The sequence below is a fragment of the Alosa pseudoharengus genome, unplaced genomic scaffold (assembly GCF_046254945.1).
Source record: "Alosa pseudoharengus isolate Yale_2024_CS ecotype anadromous, Long Island Sound unplaced genomic scaffold, YU_APseudo_1.1 YU_APseudo_1.1_scf_7, whole genome shotgun sequence".
In the NCBI taxonomy this organism is placed as follows: Eukaryota; Metazoa; Chordata; class Actinopteri; order Clupeiformes; family Clupeidae; genus Alosa; species Alosa pseudoharengus.
Genome location: NW_027468859.1, coordinates 40723761 through 40737798, shown reverse-complemented (window position 1 = coordinate 40737798; position 14038 = coordinate 40723761). Strand labels below are relative to the sequence as shown.

At 39.0% G+C, this 14038-nt stretch overlaps 1 protein-coding gene and 1 long non-coding RNA gene across 3 annotated transcripts in view; one reads left to right on the top strand and one right to left on the bottom strand.

Moving 5' to 3' along the window:
• LOC143109453 (uncharacterized) overlaps nucleotides 1–7980 on the top strand; it is a 22194-nt gene extending 14214 nt beyond the window's left edge. Inside the window, exon 3 of one of the 2 annotated variants that reach the window (XR_012983863.1) lies at nucleotides 7889–7980. This is a non-coding gene — a long non-coding RNA (uncharacterized LOC143109453). Of the gene's footprint in view, nucleotides 1–221; nucleotides 541–7888 lie in introns of those variants that run through there. The other variant, XR_012983864.1, reaches the window with a different exon arrangement.
• rpl7l1 (ribosomal protein L7-like 1) overlaps nucleotides 1–14038 on the bottom strand; it is a 16550-nt gene extending 2512 nt beyond the window's left edge. The window contains exons 1-3 of the mRNA XM_076272191.1: nucleotides 13947–14038; nucleotides 5022–5130; nucleotides 1286–1449 (exon numbers count right to left, since the gene is read on the bottom strand). Of these exons, the coding sequence (XP_076128306.1) occupies nucleotides 1286–1449; nucleotides 5022–5130; nucleotides 13947–13975 (302 nt within the window). The 5' untranslated portion in view covers nucleotides 13976–14038. The remainder of the gene's footprint in view (nucleotides 1–1285; nucleotides 1450–5021; nucleotides 5131–13946) is intronic.

The window sequence follows — 14038 nt, the reverse complement described above, 5'->3', positions numbered from 1 at the left end:
TCAGCACCATCCTTTTTGCCTTTTTGCATTACACATAGCTTACACTTTACTGATCTGCACTACACTTTTGATTAGCTTTCTCTTGCTTCTCATTTACTGACTTGATACACTTATTTAATCAAATTATGTTTTCATCGTATAAGTTAATGTTTTAATAATTTATTTTGGATTTAACTAACAAACGGTGTGGTCTCCCCTATGTCATTGCTGCTGTGAGCCAGGTAGTCGTGACAGTAACAACATGGAAGCTCCAATTGAGAGCTACAGCTGCACGCTACTGAATGGAATATGGAGGACCAAAGACGACAGGATAAATAAATAAATGCAGACATAAAATTATGACTACTACAAATGAATAGAAGAATGTACAGTTTAGTCATGAAACTAGTTACTAATAAATTCAATTATGTCTTTCTTATATTTTTTATTTCTGTCTTTCTATTTATTTACGTAGGCTATGTATTTCCATAAGTATTGCTTGATTGATCTATTTTTCCATTTCCACATTGCTTCTTTCATGTAGGCTATTTATGTAGCCTAGGCTATTTCTACATTGTTTCATTAATTTAATTTTGTATTTCCACATTGTTTCATTTATTTACTGTACATAAATGAAGTAGCAATTAGGCAATTGTGAAAATGAATGATGAAATTGGAGCTTTCATGTTGTTACGGTCATTCATATTGATATATAAACATTGCAATCCTGATTCATAATTATTTTGGACATAAACTTCACATCTGGTGTCCGTGGAAATGGGAAAAGGCATGAGCTGGCGACTACGCCGCTCCATCCGGCATCTTTTGTCTTGTTGTTATGTGTCTTGTTTGTGGAGCGCTTTGGATTGCACTATGTGCATGTTAAATGCGCTTTATAAATAAATCTGACTTGACTTGAGATTGACTTCGGTATGGACTTTAGGCTACAGGAAGCAATGGAGGGAAGCAGGTAGGGTGACAAGCTACAAACACAGGATTTATACGGTTCCTTCACAATTATTGGGTTGAGCATGCACAGTGGTGTCATGTAAGGACCCTGTTCATGTTGCACAGCACTTGTCACGACATTTTGAGTCTGTTAGGAGGCACAAAGGTACAGTTTAGAACATGCCCCCATAAGCTAGCTTGTAAGCACTTTGGCTGCTTTAGCCGCTAGCCGTCTAACTCACGTCAGACAGCACCAATTTTTTTCCACATTTGTTTCTGACCGACAGTATTCCATGAACATGATCAACTGAGCTCTGTTAAAATTGGCCGGATTTCTCCTTTAATAAGATTCTCTTACTCTCTGATTCTGACAACAAATGCCAGGCTGTTTTTAGGTGATGGCAGGTCAACAGGAGGTCTGTGATTGGCTCTTTGAAGACGTCTTTCATCACGGTGTTGTCTTTTTCCATGCTTGAGGAAATCTTCCAAACGCTTGAACCGCACAGGTCTTCCTTTTTGTGTCTGATCACAAAAACAGGCAAATGAAAACTAATGCTACAACATATTATATGACAGCTCTACACAATACATTGCAAGACAAATGGTACACGTTGGTGGCATTTTATTGCAGAGCATGCATATCAATGCACTGTATTGTTATTCAAGGATTCAAGGTTTTTATGTCACATACATAAATACTGTTGTAAAACATTTTGCGAAATGGCATTTAGCTGCTCAACTTTCCTGTGCAAAGATGTTCTTTATAAGGATAAAGAAAGATTTAGAAAGAATTTAATAAATAGATTGAGAAAGAATGGGGGTAGTGTGTGTAGGTGCAGTATGGAAATTCCATGAAGTGTAGTTTAAAGAGTTTTGTGTGTGTTCAGGATGTGAATGGCTTGAGGAAAGAAACTCCTCCTCAGTCTTTCAGTTTTAGCCATGTGAGAACAGAGGTGTCTGCCTGACCTCAGTGGTCATATGAGGTTTAGGCAGAAGCAGAGTTTCACAGAAGCAATTCCTCTGACTATGTAGTTTGAATAGGAGTATATGACTTAACATAGTGATTGTACAAGAGCATGCAAGTGAACACAATTGTAATACTTATGAAAACTGTTTGTCTCATTACATTAAGAAAACATGACATGGACTGTGTATGCTGTATACATTAACAAGTTTACTTGTTACAAAATTGTTTAAAGGAGAAGTTCGGTGTGAAATTGACCTTAGCTGTACTGAAAGATGTTGCCGAGTACTTACATGTGTCCAATAGGCACCTTCGCTCACCCCCTAGCATTCCGAATTATGACGTTTTTAGCCGAGTAGCTGTGGGGGGCATAGCGTAGCCTATGCAGCTAAATCGCTATTTTTACACAATTAAAAAGGTTCCAAGACCCTCAGAAGTCTACCAATGCAGTGTGGAGTTACTTGGAACTTTTTTAATGGTGTAAAAATAGCGATTTAGTTGCATAGGCTACGCTATGCCCCCACAGCTACTCGGCTAAAAACGGCGTAATTCGGAATGCTAGGGGGTGAGCGAAGGTGCCTATTGGACACATGTAAGTACTCAGCAACATCTTTCAGTACAGCTAAGGTCAATTTCACACCGAACTTCTCCTTTAAGGAACTTATTTTAAATCCCAGTTGGCCAGCCAAACCAGGACTAAACCCACCCCCGCCTACCAAGTGCTGGTCCTTTTACCAGTGGAGACACAATAGGTCAGGGGGGTATTCCAGAGAGCAAGTTTACTGGCTTAACTGGGTATGTTAACCCAGAGTACGGTGTAAACCGGGGATTTCAGTTCCAAAATGATCAGGCTAAGTAAGTCACTAAGGTAACATATGCTCTGAACATAACTGGGTATGTTAATCCAGAGTAAGTGGTAAACCTGGGATTTCAGTTCCAAAACGTTAAAAAATGATCAGGGTATTATGTTCGGTTATTTCAGTGCATGTTCAGCCAGGCCGCTATTTTCACACTTGTCACACAAACGTGCGATTGACAAAGAAGCACAAATCATCTGTGCTATTTACCGTGAGAGGGTGATAAGACCACAACATCACATGATATCCTTTCTTTTCCAAATAAGTTTTGCGAGAGCGCTAGCGTTTTTCAGCGGAATCCTTAATACAGGCTACTTGAAAAGCATTCTTCACTGCAAAAACTGCTTATCTAACAAAATCTCACCAAGTGTTATTAATCTTATATCAAGATAAAAAAAATTGTTTTCAGTATAAAGAGACTTACCTAGCGCTTTCTTGTGAAAACATTTGACTTAATTTAAAAAAAGGTTTGACTTATTTTAAGACATCTCATCCTGAAAACAAGCAAATTTGTCTGCCAGTGCGTTAAGCAAATGTGTCCTAAAAACAAGCAAATTTGTCTGCCAGTGCGTTGAGCAAATTTGTCTTGATAAGACACCTTAAAATAAGTCAAAGTCTTCTTAAATTAAGTCAAAATGTTCTTTTGAGAGGGCGCTAGGTAAGTCTTTTCATACTAAAAACAATACCAAATGGATTTTTTAATCTTAATATAAGATTAATAACACTTGTTTAGATTTCATTTTTTGCAGTGTTCATCCCTACATTTCAAACGTTACGCGTCATGGATTAGAATAGAATAAAATAAATCTTTAATGTAGCTAGCCCACACCATGGTGGACATTTGTCTTTGGCTCACCAGACATACAAGACAGATGGACAGATAACATCAGACACATTGAACATATTATTAAAACAAGTACAGTACAAAACAGGGAAAACATAGAAAATGAAAAAATAAAGTAAAATATAGGCTACATAAAAAAACAGCTCAGCCAGGTATGTGTGTTGTCACTAAGTTTGGTCAAGAATGCTGATGGCATTTGGGATAAAATAGGCTACACTTTTTGGCTCTCTCCAAATTATGTGCATCGACGATCGCTATCCGACTGGGAGTTTTTGTAGTGTAGACGCAGAGCATATCGGCAGGGTGTCAGTTAGTGCGTAAAATTTGCCTTGCGCTAAAGTAGTTCCTGCGCAACGTCATTCGTTTTCCTGGCCACAAACCCACGAGAATCATTAAAGTGTAGTGTCACCAACTGGCAGGTCAGCATCACTTATTTTAAGTTTTCCAAATTTGCACCGACAATAGGATATGTTTGCTGATGAGCTTTCAATTAATGAGCCTTGGCCTTTTCAGAATTTCCTCACATTAAGGTCTAATGGATAGGCTATAGGCCACTTCTATTTTTGGATGCTCTCTTAATGGTGTTGGTGTTTAAGACACATTTTTATTTTAATAATTGCCAGATGATATGTGATGCTTCACATCTGACCACAAACCTGTAGGCGAAATGGCCAGGGCCCAGTACACGATGCCAGGATGTACCGGGAATCTAATTTGAGCGACACATTTCAACAGGGTGCATTAGGCCTATAGCTTACTGGAATATTATCAGATCCACTACAGACTAATTAGTGTACTGTAACTTAATGCAATTACAGGAGAACTTTATAGGTGGGGGATAGATGATTGCCTTCCGACACTTATCACCACTAGCTGATTCCGATGTTGGAGCACAAACAAGGTTTACTTGGCCCACAGCAGAACCCGCGTTAAAATAGAAAATTACATTTGGGATTCTCAAAGAGTCTATGGCCCGCTCAATCTGTGACAAGGTAGGCTAGTTTAAGAAAGCATCATTCAAAGCAGTCAATACGTAATGTCCACTGAATTATTTAATTCAATTGTGCTTTTGACATTAATAGGCTATCCTAAACTTGCTACTCCGCCTCTGAAAAATATGGTGCTCTTCGTTTCGCCGGCTTCACTCATGGTTTCAACTCTCAATAGATGATGTCTTTATAAGTACGCCATGAACGCACACAACTCTAAGTTAACGAACACGGGGTTGATTGAACTAACTGGTAACCAGTGTTTTGGAATCAACAGTTCGGGTTTAGTGGCCACAGGTTCAGACAACCCAGAAGTTTTATCTCAGTGTTTGTTAAACCTCCTTTCTGGAATACCCCCCAGGGATTACTGTTCCAAACACAGCTGAACTGAGCCAAACTGAACTGCACCAGTAGATGGATACAAGCCATAACAGACTTACCTTCCTTTTTTGAAGAAGTGCAAGTTTTGCTTCTGTTGCTTTAATAGCTTGATATGCTTTCCTTTTCTTCAAAAGGTTCTCAGGAACCAGTTTGATCACCTTAGGAGATCTGACCAAATAGGACAGGATAAACAAGTAATTAGGACACAAATACTGACATCTGGAAGAAAATTAAACAGAATAATCACATCAAACCTTAGTAAAATATAATATTACAGCTAGATACAATTGGCATAACATTGCTGAAAAACAATGTTACATCATTTCCTCCTGCATTTCTTATTACCAGAAACATTAACATTGACTGCCATATCGCAGCAAACTAGGGCTGCAGCTATCAATTCTTTTTGGAATAGAGTATTCTAGCGATTATTTCATTGATTAATTGGATAAAAAATTATTTTGCATTAGGTGCAATTTATTAATGGGCAACAAATGTCATGCTTTAAACTAGCCCTAGTCACTTCAAAGTAAATTGATATATCTGTTTTATGTAGATTTGTGCATTGCATTTACCATTACTACCAAATAACCTCCCTTACAAAAAATAACTGCAGTTTTTTTTCAAAGTACAGTGCAGTTATATTACAATACAGTAGTATTTTCATGTCGAAAATATAGCATTTCCTGCATATGAACTGCAAATCTGAGTGAGTGAGTGAGGTGACGAGATGAGTGTGCCTAAGCCTTAACTACCGGTACGTTGTCCAAAAATCAATAAATAAATCAGAATTTCATAGCTCTCGTAGCTTTCATTGTAGAGCTGTGTGTAACTTAACCAAACAGTATAGAAGTACCATAAGTCTCTCTCTCTCTTTCTATGGACACGCCCCTCAGCATGCACATTTAATCCAAATAAAACAATCGTGAAAGCAAGGACGCATAGAAGATGGTTATTAAGTCCGGTTAGCTTCAATAACACGCTGCACACATTTCTTTAAAACTCTTGCATTCAAGTTGAATCTCAACTCATCTCAATACCAATGTTTTCCCAAGGCTCAAAAGGGCCTGTGTGTAAAATATTACCTTGAAACGTAAAAACACGTGGAGAAACAGTCCAAGCAGTAAACTATGATAAACTAGCCAGGCTTAGTTTAAAACCAAAGTTGCAAACAGCAGCAAGAGACAGAAAAGGGTAGAACTGTAATAGAAACAGTACCTAAGTTATAATCTGCATAATGTGTGCTGTCATGAATATCAGAAATTCAGTATTTTCTCATTTTAGATCAGTAGCTTAGTGTATATATCCATATCATATTAGTATAAAACAGGAGTCTTCAACCTTTTTCAGCTCAAGGACCCCTTGGCTGAGGGAGACACTGAGAACAACGTTTTGAGATCATCCAATCAGAGTGCTAGCAATGAATCACATGACCATCTGTGAGCTGAAATTTTCAACAAAGATGGCAGCATCACAACAGTAAAGCCAGGAGAAAGAGAGGCTTCTTACAGAGCCTGTCTACGGATTAGATATTCTTTGCTTCTTATATCTTTTTACTCCGCTAAGTGTTTATGTTGAAACCCACCTAGACATTTTACTTCATCGAATGCTTAAAACCCAACTAACATCTATTTTTATTTGATGAGGTTGTTAAGGTCATCGTTTTTTCCCAGTAAACTGTTAGCTACCATTGAGATTGAATAGGATTAGCTAACTAGCGGTGGTTTTGCTAACAAAGTTGCTAGTTGGCCTGCCACGGCAAAATTAATGCCGCCATGGTATCAGAATCAGGGCAGACACACAATGTAGCGCTGCCTTTTAAATAATCCTGCCGACGTATCCTCCCCGCTGGCTGCCGCTCACATTCAAATTTAACAATAAGTAAAACTAGTCAGAGGTTATTTGCTCTTAAAATTCCAAAATAAAAGACTATACAAGTGCAAAGTAATGCATTCTTAGTCAGAGGTAGCATTCAATAAAGTTCAGTAGTGTATGGTCTAATTGAGTGCCTGTCACTTTAAGACGTTCGTGACGGAACCCTTGCAAGGTTGTAACACTGCTGATCTGTGGATGCAATTCATAACGTAGTTAGTTCAAATAACGGTTCATACTTCTCCTTGGGACAAGCACTTTTGAGTCTTGGAAAACCCTTTTCCACACTTTTGGTGAGCAGGCGGGGCAAGGAAAGCCTTAAGCCTGCGTGCATAAAAAGCGCAGCTCAATGAAAGGATTTTATCTTATCTTTAATTTAAATAGTACAACATAGAACATCAATGTATGGCGGCCGTGGCGCCCCACCACAGATTAGTCAACGTATGGGAAACACTGAAGGTGTAAAATTAAAAATATTTGGCGGCACGCGTTATGCTTGACGAATCAACGTACATATTTTGCGTCGACGTCATCGATAACGTCGACGCATTGTCCCAGCCCTAAATATAGGTCTATATAAATATGACAAAGTGCAGGGACAAAAACACTATGCAGAAAGGGGGGCTATGTTTTGTTGAGGACACCAATTGCAGAGGGGAAGAAACTGTTTTTGTGGCATGAGGTCCTGGTCATGATGGACCTCAGCCTCCTGCCAGAGGGTGTATTTCAAAAAGACTGTCCAGGGTGGGAGGAGTCTGCAGCAGTCTTTCCTGCCCGCTAGTGATGGGCAAAGCTTTTGGTGAACCACTGAAAAGAAAGCAGTGTGAAGCTAGCGACATTAATGAAAAAAATCCAATATGGCCACCACATAAATTTAACATAAAAGTCCTTACCCAAACCAGTATATATAACCAAAAATACTGGTTTACTTTTATGTTGAAAAATGACTGTGTGGCGGCCATCTTTTTTTTCCAGCTAGTGTCGCTAGCTTCACACTGCATTGGTTCAGTGGTTCACAAAAGCTTCATTTGCCCATCACTACTGCCCACCTCAGGGTCCTGGAGGTGTACAGACTTTGAAGAGAGGGCAGGCTGCAACCAATCACTCTCAGCAGAGCAAATGACGCATTGAAGTCTTCCCCTGTCCTTGGCAGTGGCAGCAGCATACCAGACGGAGATTGAGGAAGTGAGGATGGATTCTATGATGGTAGAGATGTAGCCTATTTAAAACATTAACTTTCTTCCCAGTGTTTCCTCTTCATTTTGTAGCGGTGGCCACTGCTTCAGAATTAGGGCAGACGCACAATATTGTCCGGACACATGGTAGGCTAAATGCCCTCCGCTGGCAGCAGATAATTGCAGTTTAACAATAAACAGCAATGCTAATGCGAGTCAGACAGAAGATGGGCCTGTCTTTAGTTCCTGAATCCTGTCCCTCATGTTAAATGGTGTGATTAGCAACTAGACTTTTTTTTTTTAAATCCTGGGGGTCCAACCCCTATGTTATTATTATTATTATGCTCAAATTAAGCTATAGATCCTATGAGTCTAAGCCATGCCGGATTGCCTGCCCCAACTGCTAAAAAAATAATCTAGAGGAAACACTGAAGACCATATCTACATGAAATAGAAATGTATAAGAATCATGGTGTGATCCACTTGTCCATTGTACTCGTCTTACTAGTAAGTTTTCCAAAAAAACGGAAGTTACGTAAAATTATATAACAACATGCCCATTTCACGTCGTCTGACGAGAATCGATCACGTTCAAACCAGGAGCCCCAAGTTCTGCAAAGAGTTCTTATGACTTGAAAACAAAGATGGCTGTGGTATTTTACTCTTCTTTTTACTGCTTAGCAAATGTAGATGTCCACTTCAATTACTCATACACATTTCAATGCCTCAAGGGTATGTGTTATGTTGTCTTGTTGTTCGTGGAATGTGTTGTTTATCGGTTGGTGTTGGTAAAAGTGGCTAGCAATGTTGCTAAAAACAAATGCTAGAACAGTTTATGTTTAATTTATCTTAAATGTGTTGTCTTTTTTTGTGTGGTTGTAATGTCTATACAATAAAGACATTGATTGTCAGAAATCACGGTTTGGAATCCGTGTCTTGTATGCAACAAGTCATTTGTGAGTAATTGCACTGCCCGCAAATGTTTTTAGAGAGGGTAACAAATCGTGCTAAGACTTTTGTGACCTGTGCTACAAAATGATCAACCTCTGTAGCACCAGTGCAGTGCTATGTTCAAAAAAAGTTAACGTACAGCCCTGGTTTTTTGCTACTTAAGAGTCATCAACAACTGGGCATTAGGCCTTATACACAGCAAAAAACTGCTTATCTAATAAAATCTAACCCAGTGTTATTAATCTTATATCAAGATCAGAAAATATAGTTGGTATTGTATTCAGTATTAAGAGACTTACCTAGCGCTTTCTTGTAAAATCGTTTGACTTAATTTAAGAAGAGTTTGACTAATGAATAAACTTGCTGGATAAGTGATAGCTGTGGTGGTGGGCTCTTGTGTAGGTTCCACTGTAATGTAATATAATGTCACCAATTAAACCTTAAGCTAAAGTGGAGATGCCCACATGGCACAGGGCCTAAATTTACTATGTTTAGCTACTAGTAATTACTAGTAAAATACTATACATAACTAACTAAATACACTCTATATGAATTTAAAAATATATGAAATAAAAACATATCACATGAGCCATCATTTTCAGTGTGTGTGTGTGTGTGTGTGGAGAGAGTCAAGCAGAATCTAGAATGGCCACTGGTGTGAATGATCCCACTACAGTATATTCAATATTACTGATGACGTCAACATACATTTTTTTTAAAGTATCGAAGTAGTATCGAAATCCCAATTCTTGACCCCAATTGTGTAAATCCCCCCTAAATGAATAACCTAAGGGGGGAATCCCCCCCCCCCCATTTTGAAAAATGAATGTTAAGCCCTGTGGCATGTGGCATGACCATAGATAGGCTAGTCTTTGCAAGCAATATGTCTTAAAAATATTGTGTTCTAAGTGTTCTAAGCGATGTTACGCAGTTTCTAAGTTTAAACATTTTGTCACATACAGCAAACATCACTAGATCACATCATTAGGAGGGTTTCAATTGCAGGGCAGGAAGGAGAAGGGAGTAGTGAGCTAGCTCTCTGTTTTGTTTGAACGTCAACATAAATCAGGGCCGTAGTCACCATATTCAGACGTGACCAAAATGTCCCCCCCCCCCCAATATTCGGACATAGAAAAATAAATAAGGAAAAAAACGCTATAGGCTACAGGAAACCAACAAGTCCCGCCATCTGAAATGCAATCAAACGTAAATAACGCACAAATTAGTGACCTGTTGATGGTTTCAGAGAGAGTAGCCTACACTGTGAGTGGTTTGTCCTGGAGGTTTTGCGTTTATCGTTTGAGGCGTGCGCTATCAAAAGCTTCCTGCACCCTGCTGCGGTGCGGGCTGTCAACAATATCGCAAAAGATACCGGTACAATTCTCACAAAACTTGTTGGAAAGGTGTAGCACTGTCTAAGGAAACCCCATTCATTTTTGAAGCTGATCAGACTCAAAGGGAACTTTGAAGCAATTCCATATTGTAGCCTATTTTCTCGCAATGATAGCGAAAGTGAAAAAGCGAAAGTGTCCTTTTATTTGAATTTGTGCGTGCCTGTGTCATTCATTTCTTTCACATGTCTTACAACATAAATAATGCATTCATATGCTAGTAGTAATGTCAGAAATGAACCGGTTTATAAGCCTCTTAGAAATGGTTGTTGCATCTTGCATGTTACATTTAGATGCGCGCTCAATCGCGCATCCATGCAGGCAAAACGTAGCACTCAAATGTGGCGACGGCACAAAAGTTGAAAAAACTTTTACAATAGCGGTGATAGCCTACAGTTAATGTGAATCGCGGACAATAACCAAAGAAAGGAATTTCCACCTCCATTCACCAAATAAAGGCTGTGTTTCTACATTTTGTTAACACAAAACGTAATTCCTGTCAGAAACCAGCCTATAATGCAGGGTAACTTGAGGTGAGTCAGACAGAAGAGGGACCTGACTTAGGCTAGCCTATCTTGAATCCCATCCCTTTCAAACTACCTTAAAACTGTGTGATTAGCTGCCAGAATAATACAATCAAAATACAAAATATGATTGGGCTATAGGTCCAAACCTTTGAGTAAGCATTCAGTGTAATATAGAGGTCATCAAAGATACTCTAGTTTGTATTTTCTTTTAAAATATACATTTTGGAGACAAATGGAGTCATACCACAGGTCTATATCCAGGGATGGATTATTGAATGGACCTACTGGGGCCAAGAGCTCAGGGGGCCCTGAAGCCTAAGACTGTGTGAAGTTGCTTCTCCGCCCTTCTCTTCTATTTCCACAAAACTCACAAGTCGTCATAATATAAAGGGTCATTTTTTTTAAGTCTTCCGGGGAAGTATGCCCCCGGGCGCCCCTATCTTAACAGGCCCAGAGGTTCATAATCCATCCGTGCCTATGTCCGTCAAAAGTTTGGTATATCCTAATTGACTGACTTAACTAATAACTTGGTTGTGATTGTAATAATATTTTTGCATGGCAGGAAATGTGAATTGAAATTCTGTTACTGAAATTCACACCGCACCACAGATTTGGTCCCCCCCAATGTTGACATCATGGCTACGGCCTTGACATAAATTACGTTACATAACATCGCTTAAAGTGCGTATGTCAGGTTAAAAAAAAAATTGACAAATGAAGGGACATGAAGCAAGATAGTAGTGAGTAGTGATTTTTCTTGAAAAAACAACTTTAAATGCATAGTTGGCCCCACAAGACTTCCTTTTTAACATTCCATATGTTATCTTAATGCAGAGGAAGTAGATTGGGGCCCAAATAGAACTTTCAAGCATTGTTTTTGTTTTTATTGTTGAAAGGGTCGGTCACTCCCCGATGTGAGTCGCTACCCGATGTGAGTCACGCATGCTCAGATTGATAGGTTTTACGGCATAACGCCAAGGCATCCGACTGAAATCCATAAAATAATTCACTTTTCTGTTTCAAAAATGTTTTAGCTATCTAAGATTGTTTCATTGCTAACGTTAGCAAACGCCATTCAAGTGACAGCCTTTGTTGTGCTTGATTGCTTACTTACTTGCCAGCAGTGAACAAACTTCGTTATGTAGGTCAATTTTTATTGATATTACAGAAGTCTCTCGCTAGCAGGCTACTTAGCTCTAATCTAGAACTGACATTAGAGATCATGCCTTGAAACTGTGATGCCTTACGCTAAATAATACATTACTGCTGTGTAGGCTAATGTCATTATTCTGTGGCTAACAGCACAGGTAGTCGCAAAGTAGCAAAGTGACGCATGCGCGACTCACATCCGGTAGCGACTCACATCGGGGAGTGACAGGGTCTATAACTGAATTTATGAACATTCCAGACACAGTGATGACCTCATAAGAGGGAGTCCAGCAAAGTTGAGCATAGGAGAGAATGGGTTTTAACTGCATTTTCTTTTACACTGATAAGGCCAAAAAAGTTCTCTATGACATACCAGTGGTTCATAAGCATGAGCCTGACTGGCAGGGACAAAGTAAAGACGAATAGGCTACAAAATGTAGGTAAATCATGGCCATCAAATCATCAGTGAGAAATTGATTAGGGGTGTGAGTAGGATCGGATCACTATTAGTATGTATCATGGCTTCAAAATGGCAGTTGTGTCATTTGCCATAACATAGGCTTTCATATACAACAAGTTAAGTAGAATCAGTAAGCAAATTATTAGTCTGTCTATAGCTAACATTAGTTGATAAGCAGATGTATATATATAAAGAGCAAATGTGTGGTAGCACATATACACTGATGGTTTTATAGTCAGGTCTCTAAAGAAAAGCATATATGCCCATTGTTGGCTGAACACAGACTAATGAGTTGCTTACTGATTCTACTTAGTTTAGGCTATATAATGGCCTATATGTGATGGCAAGTGACACAACTGGCATATTCAAGCATTGCTACTTACCCATATCCTCTTCATCACATTTTAAGATCAATAATGGTTGCCAGTAAAGAAAAAAGGTATCAGGATATTTTTATGTCAGGCAGGTAGTAGACTCTAGCATGACATACTGGAATGAAGTCATGTTTTTGGCCTCATCAGTGTAAAAAAACCTACTTTATGATCCCTTATCCCATGTGTTTTAATTGACCAACTTTGCTGGACTCCCTCTTATGAGGTCATCATTTTGTCTGGAATGTTTCCTGGAATGTTCATAAAAATAACTGTAAATATTGTTCTTTTGTATTTAAAGTTTATTTTTTAAGAAAAATCACTACTATCTTGCTTCATGTCCCTTCATTTATCAAAAATGTTTTTTAACCTGACATACGCACTTTAAAGCACCTTTAAAGCTGTTGATTGTTACCGAACGTTCTGTAGGCCAAAATCAAAACACTAGTGAACGTTCTCAAGACCACCAGACGCGAGCCTCGTCTGGGTTGCCAGATGTAATGCAGACTTAGCTAACGTTAGTTGATCTGCAGCTGCTTTAACGTTTCTCCAACCATGACCCAGCTACACATTACGGAAACAGTGAAAACAAAAAATACCTCTCTAACCAACGTGACATATTTAGCTGCAGTTAGCGATGCAGATGAAGTTTAGCCCAGGCTACCTGTCGTGGAGAAATATGGCCAGCTCAGGCTGCACCACTCAACAAACTTGTCTATCAGACTTGTCTACTGTCTCCTGCTGCCTATGGCTGAGTCGTCAGAAAACTTCTGGTGATATTTATCTCGGTCACCATATGAGTTTTTCCATCCAATTACTAACCAGACACAACTGATAATTGAAGAATATGAGCGTATACGGCTACCGAGAACTGAAAATAGGAAAAAAAATACAGAAGGCTCTGGGGTGCCTGTATTGTTTTGAAGCATCGAAGCAATTTCAGCACAATTAGCCTGGCTTTGCCTATAGCAACAAAATAAATGTTTGACAGAGGCGAAATGTGAAGTTGTGTGCTTGCGTTACTGCTACTACAATACTTAATAAACAAATAACCTGAAACAGATTAAACACGATAGAACGATACATACCTTGCCTCTACAATCGTGTTCTCGGCCATCGTGCCTTAACGTCACGCTGTGTGTAGCCAACGTTTACGGACTACTTCTTCATTTACTCTTGA